Source organism: Penaeus monodon, chromosome 17 (assembly GCF_015228065.2).
Source record: "Penaeus monodon isolate SGIC_2016 chromosome 17, NSTDA_Pmon_1, whole genome shotgun sequence".
In the NCBI taxonomy this organism is placed as follows: Eukaryota; Metazoa; Arthropoda; class Malacostraca; order Decapoda; family Penaeidae; genus Penaeus; species Penaeus monodon.
This window is the reverse complement of record NC_051402.1, coordinates 33,612,924-33,624,489: the sequence shown is the minus strand read 5'-3', so window position 1 is coordinate 33,624,489 and position 11,566 is coordinate 33,612,924. Positions and strand designations below refer to the sequence as shown.

The 11,566-nt window shown below is 43.9% G+C and overlaps 1 protein-coding gene across 1 annotated transcript in view; it reads right to left on the bottom strand.

The window, feature by feature from the left end:
* The window catches only part of LOC119583674, a 25,359-nt gene extending 22,389 nt beyond the window's left edge, over positions 1 to 2,970 (bottom strand). Inside the window, exons 1-2 of the mRNA XM_037932276.1 lie at positions 2,899 to 2,970; positions 67 to 228 (exon numbers count right to left, since the gene is read on the bottom strand). Of these exons, the coding sequence (XP_037788204.1) occupies positions 67 to 225 (159 nt within the window). The 5' untranslated portion in view covers positions 226 to 228; positions 2,899 to 2,970. The remainder of the gene's footprint in view (positions 1 to 66; positions 229 to 2,898) is intronic.
* Positions 2,971 to 11,566: the final 8,596 nt, after the last annotated feature.

Here is an 11,566-nt window from a genome sequence, read left to right as displayed (position 1 = left end):
CATCATTATAGACACTGTGTAAACATAATATCAGAATAGGTAAGAAAGAAAAGCTTAAACACTTACTTTAAAAAATGGACTAAAAAAAGCTAATATTATCCGATGAGCTTTGATGCTACGGGGTCCCACAGTGATGGTCACGTCTGTGAGTGTGGCTCCAGCCAAAAAATGCGGTAACTGTCGCCCCACATGTTCTCCCCAATTCTGCCACAAGACTACAACCATGATCTGAGGAGAAAATATTTACCTTAGTCTACTATATACATATATTTTTTAAACATCAATATCAATGGTTTGGTTTTTACATTTACATATATCTGAAAAAAAATTACTACAATCCATACAATTTTATAACCATGTGACCAATTTATCATCTTGATCAAAGATATGCTTTGTGCTGCCATGGCTTGACATATAAGCCATGTCCACTGTGACTTTAGTTTAATAACTGTGTTTACACATAGATGGATCCACAAGAGTTTGGTCACTAAAGAGTCAATGCCTGCCTGATCTCGCCTGTTTACCCTTTTCTTTGATTTTTAGAAAGATTCCTCAGAATTTTTTATTGCAATTAGCACTTTATTAACAATATAATAATTATAATATTGGCTGTAACAATAAGAGTATCGATATCAATAACATTAGAAAAAAAATCTGGAAATTTCAAGGAATGGGGAAATCATGTGAAGTCAAGCAGGCCAACTAACAAATTGCTTAGTGGCTGAGTATTTATGAAACCATCTGTATGCAACAAAATTCACAAACAACTACAGTGGACAATACATGTATCTGTGAACAAAAGGTTAAGGAGAACAGGAAAGAAAGTCCAAGGTGTGACTGGCTTGGACTTGGACTGATATCAGCTTTTAGTTTTCTGAGAAACAGAGATTAGATGAATGTGTCAGACCTCCATGTCATGGTCATTGTAAATTAAATTGGTAATTCTAAACCTACAACCACACCCAATAATTGCTGTGGCCTCCATGACCTTGGAGCTCTGGCAAAGGCTAACATACCTCCACCATATATTCAACAGATAAAGATAGGCCTGATTTCTTTCTTGTTGGCAAATCACCAGGTGATTAATAAGCTCTATCTCTATCCTAACTCAGTAACTACTATACATCACAAATCCATTTGAATGAGCAGCAAAAATATTAAGGAAAAATTTTGCATTATCTACTCCCTCTATCAGCATGATAGAAGTGCCTCATATTGTGATAACAAAATTGATTTTGTGAGGAGATGGATACAAACATGAATTTTGGGTAAAAACAAATCTAAAAAATACTTCTCCGTATTCTAACAATACAAAAGAGAATGAAGCAAATGGGTAAAATTAGAGGAAGTGAAATGATGTATTAATGATGTATTTCTGAATTCCTGTTTGTGAATGGCTATATGTTGCAATGAAATGTGAAGTGTTACATCAATATAACATAAAGTAGTGAAAGTACTTTGGTACTCAGAAGTATAACAAAAAATAATTTTTAGTATATTTTCAGTTTCACATAGACATATAGTATAGGGCAAATTTTGCCTCTAATGGATAGAATGACAGAATTTAAGACACTTTTCATCCATGGTATTTCCTAAGCAAGTTGAGGTAAGTCTTTACAGTACAGGTGCATCCACCAACTCCATATTACAAAATTTTTTGAACAATCTAAGTTGCTGTGACTGTGTGACTGCCCGAGAGGGTTGATGGGGGGTTCTGTCCCTAGCACCCCTGGGAAATATTCTCTTCACTTCAGTATGCACGGCATGATAGAGCTGAAACGGCCGCACCTAGTGGACTTGGTCTGTGAGCATTACCATGTGTGTCTGCAGATTATTTCTTGTACTAGAGACTGTAACTTTTTGCCTTCTACAAGAATATAATCTTCAATTTGCCCTACCCTTGTACATCCATACTGTAAAGATTAACTCATGTTGATAATACTTTGGTATACATTTACCAGAAAATCTAATAAAGCTGTCATAAAGGGAAACACTACCTTAACTTATATATGAAATTATCTATGCTGGATGAGAATAACCTCTGAAATGAAAATAGGTCATGAAAATCTGAAAATCACTTTGTGGATAGCAAGTCCATGGCATTTGGGCAGGGTTTGGGGGTATAGTCCCTATGTTAGGAAGATTATTAGTTATTATGCTGATGTATGTGGATTCTCAGGAGTGGCTGCAGTAACAGGGCCTTTGTCTCAAACAGTTAAAGGTGATTTTACATATATTATTTGCAATCGAAAAGAACAACAGATCACACCGATTGAATGGTGAATAATCAAAACAAGAAATAATAATTGCTGTGTAGAAATAAAAAAATTACCAGATTTTTTTCTGATGAAACTTAATAGGGTATTTATATAAATATTACCATGTAAGAAACGTTTCTTAGTTAGTGTTCTATCAATTTATATGTGTTTTATTACCCAACTCTACCACTACCTTCAACTGCATATTGTCTGATTTATTTCTTATGATTATTTCACTGAGGAAAGTAAATGAAAGTAAATTAGATATCTGTAAAGTTAACAATATAAAGAGGCTAAGTTTGAAATTCTTTTAACCTACCATCCATACAAAAGTTTCATAATCACGTCAAGTTTACAGTTCAATGCAAAATTTGCCTTAATTAGTTATGTACATGATATAATAAAACGTCATATCTACTTTAAGTATATTATCACAATTGGTTTATTTCACTTAATAAATTATCAAAATAAATGGGAAACGTGAAAATAAAATGAACTTTAGTCCTTGTGGCATCTACAGGAAATAAAAAATTACGACTATAAATTTCTGAAATCTTTACAGAACCTTCTTTGGTTTCACACTACATGATCAGGTTTTGTAATGATCTAAAGTACTTTGTTGTCTCTCTCAAAAACATACCTAAGTTTGCCTGAAATTTTGATGAACGATGTAAACAAACCAGAATATAAACACCAGACTCTCCCCGACTATAAGTTCCAGAAGGAAAAATGAATTAATCAAAAGAGCATCGGTTTATATGCTTTGAAGATTTTCCGCATCGTCGTAAATATATCTAAAACTACCTTTGTAGTATTTTGATAAATCGACATTTTCTAACATGAAAAATATATATCCATGGGAATTACAAGGAATTTATCTCACCTAATATACCTATCCTAGATCAATCCCATACCCTGTCTCACGTATGTACAGGACATACACATGCACACACACACATACTCTCCCTCTCCCTCCCTCACCCCCCTCTCCTCATAATAATATATATATAAAATTATATATATTATATATATATATATATATATATAATAAAATATATGTGTGTTGTGTGTGTTTGTGGTGTGGGTGTGTGTGTTTTGTGTGGTGTGTGTGTGTGTGTGTTGTGTGTGTGTGTGTGTGTGTGTATGTGTGGTGGGGTGTGTATGTGTGTTGTGTGCGTGTGTATCACTGGCTGGAGTCCTGTGCTCTAACCCTGGGACTATCGTGGTAGTCATACACACACACACACACACACACAACACACACACACACACACACACACACACACACACACACACACACACACATATATATATAATATATATATATATAAAATATAATATATATATATAATATTATATAATATATATATAATGGTTTTATACACACACACAAAACACACATACACACACACACACACACACGCACACCACACAAAACACACACCCCACACACACACACACACACACACCACCACCACACCCCACACACACACACACAATATATTTTATATATATATATATATATATAATAATAATATATATAATAATATGTGTGTATACACATACACACACACACACACACACACACACACACATATATATATATATAGACATCTATTTATGTATGTATCTATCTATATATCTATGTGTGTGTGTGTGTGTGTGTGTGTGTGTGTGTGTGTGTGTGTGTGTGTGTGTGTGTGTGTGTGTGTGTGTGTGTGTGTGTGTCCGTGTGAGCGTGTGAGACTAGAGTCCAAATCTATCAGATGCCTTGCACCACTTTCGCAAAACCGGATGTGCTAATACGGGTCCTCAACGATCAACCAAGATCTGCAAACTCTGGATGGCTCTTCATCTACATATTATCGCCTATGCAATCCCTTAAAAAAGACTCTCTTGCAACCTTTTTTCTGCACAATAAAGGTCACTGATACGCAGAAAATTTATGGAGTGAACTTTTGTAAAGGTTTTAAACAAGGATTGTGTTTCTTTACTTTTTGTTAACTAAGATAATTTGTGAAACAAAACTTTACTATGGTAAACATATGTGTGTATGTGTGTTTTTGTTTATGTTTATTTGTGTATGTATTTGCTTGTGTTTATGTGTGTGTGCTTGTTGTGATTTATGTGTTTTTGTTGGTGTTTATGTGTGTGTGTGTGTGTGTGTGTGTGTGTGTGTGTGTGTGGTGTGGAGAGAGGAGAGAGAGATAAAATAGATAGAGAGAGAAGAGAGAGACGAGAAAAGAGAGAGAGAGAGAGGGGCGAGAGAGAGAGAGAAAAGAAGAGAGGAGAGAGAAGAAGAGGAGAGAGAGAAAAGAGGGGGAGAGAGAGAGAGAGAGAGAGAGAGAGAGAGAGAGAGAGAGAGAATGCTCCATGACGCAGGGAGGAGCTAGGGACCACTAGGGCTTTCCGCGGTTTTCCCGAAATTCGAATTCATTATGTGGTGGCGGCAAGATAGATGCTAATAAAACTATTTACTACATTAAGTTCGTTTGTTGATTTAGTTGTTCATAAGGCACCGAAGAGCCAACATTTGGTCAAAAATGGGAATGCACATATACATACAAGCACACTCATATACAAACAGACACGTACACATATATATGTTGAATCGTACATTACCGTATTTTTTGTTATCTAGCTAAAACACAAGAGACACTTCGATCTTGCACGCATAAACCACCACTGTGCTAGAGGATTTTCATGACCTAATTGCGAGTTAGATTTTCTACTCCACATGTATATGTTTCATTATCATTGCGTTGGGAATCGCTATATTGGAATTGTCGCAGGCGGAGGATCAAGATGGAAGATAACGATAAATAAGTTACTGAGGATGGCCTAAGTAGGCCTGCAGCGCGTACACCAGGAACACTATCCAGGGACCGGGGTGGTAGATGATGAGGAGGAAGTTCGGATGTGGGAGACAGTGCATGATTCATGACGAACATTTTTAAAATAAAACAACGATGGGAAGAACAGGAAAAAAACACAAATATGCTGATGGCCCTTTCGCTACAGTGCTTTTCAAGGAATGAGCGTGGTGGCTTAACAGCATAGCTTGTACAATGTACAATGTAGCAGACGGGACCGGTGACCTCACCTCGCTCCTCCTCTTGCTTCCTCCAGCTGCTTCTATCGCTTCCGGCAGCTGGAACGGTCAATACTTATACCGAGGATGACCTAGGCCTCAGGGCTGGGTAACTGGGGTACCTACAACCTACGCACTTATGTGCCTGAACCACTTCGGTGTTTCAAGTGCCAGAAGTACGGACACCACCAGGCTAACTGTACAGCCAAGCCAAAATGTGGTGTCTGTAGCAAGGCACACAATACTGAGGTGTGCATCAAGGCACATAAAGAAGAAAAGAAGGACACAACAGCCAAATGTCCTAACTGTGCCAAGGGGGCATCAACGCCTGGAGCCTGGCTTGCTCTGTCAGGAAAGAGGCGGCCCCCAAACGGCAAGAGGTGCTAAGAAGCGACCAGACTTTGTTCCTGCCCCCCAGGGACCTACGTCTGGGGGAGGAAAACAAAAGCGAAAAGGCTTCCCGACCCCCTAAGAGGAAGGAAGCTGCCCCCCAGCCGAAACCGGAGACTCCGACAATCAGGAGTTCCCCCAAGTGAAACAAGTGCAGAGGAACCACAGGAAGAAAGGTTCCAACAGCACCACACGGTCCCCCCCGGGACCCAGAAGACATGTTCTTCGACGAGGGGGACATGTCGATCCTGATCACTGCTGTGGTCACAGCAGTGGCAGTATCCTTGTCCAGGACCGAGGAAGAGGCGGAGAAGGCAGTCAATGTTGCCATGACGACACTGAAACAGACCGTGAAAAGCATTAAAGGGAAGGAAGATGGAGAAGGCCCAATAAAGCCCAATCCTCTCCCTCAGCCCAGGTCGAGACTCCCCTCCCTCTCCAAGCCGGCTATGCCCTCACAGGCAGAGCCTAGCCAGGCTATGCCCTCACAGGCAGAGCCTAACCAGGCGATTCAGTGCCACAACCGAATCAGAAGAAGCTGACCCTGCCCAGGCAAGGCCAGCCAAGGCACAGAAACAGCCGGGCCCGAGAAAAAGCCAAAGACGAAAAGTCAGAGCTCCCAAAGGCTCTCCACCCCCCAGTGGACCCGGGGATACCTGACAGCCGAAAGAGAGCCCTCAAGCAGTGAGGATCTCACAAGGGAGTTGTCAGACCCCGACGTAAAACCCGAATGTGACGATGTCTCTGATGTAACTATCAATTAGTAACATCATGACACGCAATCTAAGTATTCTGCAGTGGAACGTCTGTGGCTTCTTCTCAAGGAGGCCATCCTCCACGCAATAGTGCGATCAAGGAGCATTGACATCGTCATGCTCCGGGAGACATTATCAGCGGAAGCTTTCGCTTCTCAGGGTATCACGTCTACGCGCTGCCACGTTCCGATGGCAAAAGAGGCCTGATGACCCGGGTTTGAAGGCAACAATTCCCTGCTCCGCAATACCCGATCACCGCACTGTGGAGAAGATGTTGAATCTCTTGCCGTCGAGATTCAACTGGCCGGGGACCCCGAAATTGTACAACGTGTACAGCAGGCCACACTGTAGTAGCTTAGACATGCAGCCAGGATGTGCTTCCGCAGCCACACGACCGAGTGATCATAGGGGAGACTTCAATGCACCCCCACCCCATCTGGCTCCCTGCAGGGCACCGGATGGGCTGGCCGTCACATAGCCAACTTTGCTCGAGACATTCCCCGAGATCGCTCTCCTCAACAGCCAGGAGCCAACGCATGTGGGGAGGAGGGGTCCTAGACCTCCCCCTGGCCACTGCGACTCTTTTGGAGAGGATTGGCTGCGTGTCGATGAGACCGTAAACTATGACCATTAGGCACTATAACAACCCTCATGGATAGTGGCCCAGCCGAAATACACAACCGAATCCAAGATGGAAAACAGACAAGGCCAACTGGCAGGCGTTCCAGAGCGCCTTGGCCCGCTGTCTGAGAAGCAATGAACCCACACAGAGCGAAAATGTGGAAGTGCTACAAGCCAGACTTGTAAATGCCATTGATGGGGCAGCCTCACTGACCATACCCAAAACTCGGCCTGGGTCCAGGAGTCACAAGGACCCCTTGGTACTTCAAGACGAGATTAGGGAGGTCAACCACAGGGTAAACATGTGCCGAAAACTTTTCCAAAGGCAAAGAACCCCCGACAACCTAGCCTCCTAAGGGAGGCTGTGAGGGATGCCAAGGAAACTGCCAGCAGAGTGAGGCGGGAAAAAGTGGCTGGAATGGTGGAGTCTTTCGATCACGTACCACCCTCTCAGAGCTATGGCAACGGGTCAAGCGAGCCACCAGCCGCTCAGCCCCGAGATGCACGCACCACGCCCCCAAAGACAGAGGCCAACAGACTGGCGCAAGAGTTCTCTGCGAGAACGAGCAGCGACAGTCTGCCAGCCGAACTGAGGGCAAGACAAGAACGCCTACAACCAGACAGATTTGCTCACATCAGAGAAAGGGCAGCCGAACCCGATAACTCAGACGTTATCTTTCTCTGAGGGAACTAAGAGATGCACACAAAGCCAGTTGAACTCAGCCCCGGGCCGATGGACGGGATCTCGTCCCCCAAATCATCCCCCGCCTGGGAAATGGTAGGTGAGCTTGCATTCCTGCAACTCATCAACAGGTCCTGGGAAACTTCCACTCCCCCCAAAGAGCTGGGAAGAGGGCTACCATAGTTCCCATCCTAAACCAAAGGAGCCGGGGAAGTACCGCCCATTCTTTTCTCAGCTGTCTGGCCAAGACTGCCGAGAGGATGGTACTGAACCGGCTCCAATGGAAATGGGAGCCCCACACAAACACCCCCACGGGTTCACCAGGGCATGAGCACAGCGCACAGCATAGCCAGCGCTTGAGCACAAATAAACACGGCGCATCTGTGGCAGTATTCCTTGACCTGGAGAAGGCTTTCGAATTGGCAAGTCCTCTTGCCTTTCAGGAGAGCCTGACCCAAAAGGAATCAGAGGTAAGCTCTTGGCTTGGATAGGTGACTACTTTACGAATAGAACAGCCAGAGTCAAATCCAAGGTCACCTATCACAGCACATGCCACTAGAAAATGGAAAAGCCACAGGGTGGGGGTTTTCAGTCCAGCCCTTTTTTTAAAACACTAATGTCCTGTATCCCCAACATTTAAAACCCCCAGTGGGGTGCAAGATCATTCCTATGCAGACGATCTTGCTATCATCTCCATGGAGCACATTGCCTAAACAAAGCCCAGCGTTTTCTGGACTTGGTATCCGAGGAGTGTTTCAGGACAGGACTAAAGATCTCTGCAGCCAAATCCAAGGCCATGGCTTTGAGACAGAGAGTTCAAGGCACAAGTCTTTAAAATCCAGGGAATGGACTTGGAGTGGGTTCAGGAATACCTGTACCTTGGGGTAAGGGTAGACCGGACCCTCTCCTTCCCCCAGGAGGTCCAGTACCTGCTTGACGAAAAAAAGGCAAGACGTCTGTCATGAGAGTAATGAGTGGAAGACGCATAGGGGCCAGACACAGAGTACTAAAGATCATTCTACGTTTAAAATGCTGTCAGGCCCATTGTAGACTATGCCTCCCCCGCTCTGATTGGCATCAAGAGAAAATATAAAAACCGATTGGAGACAGTCCAAAACGAAGCCGCCAGGTCATTCTGGGTGCCCCAAGGTGGGCGAAGGTCCTCAACCTCCTAGTGGAGTCAAACCTTCTCCCCCTTGCCTCACGAATGATCTAAAAGGCAGCACAATTCTTTTCAAAGGTCATCCAGGCTCCCAGGAACACAAGCCTAAGACACAAAATAGTCAGACGCCTAGAACAAGATAACGAGTGTTTGCAAACAACTCCTGGCTGTCTCACACAGCCAGGGTGCTAATACGCCCTCAGCTCAAAGAACCACTACCTGGCCAAGGGCATGGACTCCCCACACCTGAACTTTGTCGAAGCCCCCGCCGTGGGCACAAAAACCTCGATAGAGTTTTTCGGTCATGAGACTGGCAAGCAAAAAGAATGATATTGTAACGCCTAGCCTAAAGGCAGAAACCCAGAGGGTTTATTGCAACATCACCCTCCGGGGAGCCGAACAATTACACAGACGGATCGGTCGATCCCTTGGGCCCACACTGCAGGCGCCGGCTTTGCAGCAAGGGGTTTCCACAATATCCATGAGGGTAAAAAGACAAAAGCCTCCTCGCTACAGGCAGAGGGAGTTGCTATCATGGGAGCACTGAGACACGCGTCCATGAGGAAAGGACAAAGTGGTCATACACACAGACTCCAAAGGAGCCGTCGACTGTCTTCAGCAGCGCTCACCCCTGACAACATCTACCCCCTGACAACCATCGGCACAATAACACAAAAAGGGTGCTTGCCAGGGGAGAAGAATTATCATAAACTGGGTTCCCATCATATAGGGATCAGAGGCAATGAGCTTGCTGACAGATTAGCCGAAAACGGCCGGGGTATGCCCCCCAAAACCCATGGTAATACATCAGAGCCGAAATTTACTTAGGAGGAAGTGTACGGTGGCGGCCAATCCTTCCTCCTGCAGGCTTCACAGGAGGAAAACGAGACATTCCCCCTCGGCCTGCTGGTACTCAGATGCCACAGGCTATGAACCACTGGCACTCTCTGAAATAAACAACAGAGGTACCGAAGTCATTCTGCACAGAATGCGCCTAGGTTACCACTGTGCATGGCAGATTATACAAACCATAGAACGTGAAGAGAGGTGTTGCATGCATTGCGGCGAGCCGAACGCCACACTGATACACTACTTGGAGAATTGCGTGCACACGCAATTCCTAAGACAAACCCCACAGAACACAGCCGTCGTGCTGGTAAAGAGATTATGCGAGATGCTTACACCACGGCTACAGGAGCGCCAGCTGGCAATCCCACCGCCACGGTAAGCACCAAGTGTCAGGACCCAAAAAATGAGACAGCCATAAAAAGCTGACACAGGCCGGGCCATAAGTGAAAGGCCCGGGCGAAGCCAGAACTTCGCAAATCTCAAGCAAGCAAGTAGGCCTCAGGGAGTTCGTCGCCAGCGTCCAGTGTGGTAAGGTCGGCCTACCCTCCCCCTCCGGGCAGGTTGACCTGACACGTGAACGCTTTACCTTAGACATCGTCTCGTGTTTCCATACTGTGTGTCAACTCTTATTAATAAAGAGTCACGCCGTTTAACAACTATAACTATCCTCTGTTCACCATTGTACTAAGGTTCATAGCCTCTTACAATTCGCCTATATTCCAAAGGCTCTGGCCAAGTGGTCACCACATGATACCCATATGAACATCCATGCTACTCTTCCACTGTGCCCGAGGTGTGACCTCTCAAAGGATCAAGGGAGGTCAAGCGAGTTGAGTCTATCTCTTGCCGTTTACTGACCGCACTTCTCGGACTTTACTAAAGCCTCATATCCTTTAAGAGTAACCTTATAGTTTAAGAGAGGATTCTGGCGTGGGTCATTGCCGAGCAATAAATTTGCTTGTCCTCTCTGCTCTCTGATTTTCAACTCTTATCGGAATAGATAGAACAGAATCTTGGGAAAAACTGTGACAGAAATACATATAACACGAATTTATTCCAACTGCCCTCTCTGACAAGAATTCGGCCCCATTCTAACCAGGCAACAAGAGAGAGCAAAAGTAAATAACAAGACCATACGATCCACTTAAAATGATTACTTAACCAGAATCTATACTAGCTCCATGATCACTTATATACTCACACCTGACTGCAATAGCAGTAATTCTATAATTCTAATCCAATAGCAGGTTACTAAGATTGTTCCTGAGTGTCGGGCAGAAGAAAGCAGCCATGCATTTTATGAAAAAATCTAAATACCCTCCCTCAATATGATATGAATCTTCTCCCCAGACCCCAGAAAACAGGTATCAGAGAGAGCAAAACTGAAAGTAATAGACAACATGTCCCACTTGGAAGGACTATGTCATGAAATTACTATATAAGTATAGTATCAAAGTGTTACAGATGATATCCTTGAGCATTTGGTACAGATAGATTAAAAATTCTAGCCCATTGCCAGTTTACCGGCATTGTTTCAAGGTGGAAGAATGCAGTAGTTCATTTTATATAGAAATCAAAGTACCTTCATTAACAAGGATACGAACCCACTCTCCCTAGGAATGTAATCTATACTAGCTTGATGGAAGTAAGGTATTTACCCACAAGGTTGTACTCATGTAATCATGTCTTTTTTGTAGAGAGCACACTATTTTTTTTCAAAATGTAGCAGTGGAACAGTGAAGGTGATGAGTTCATTCC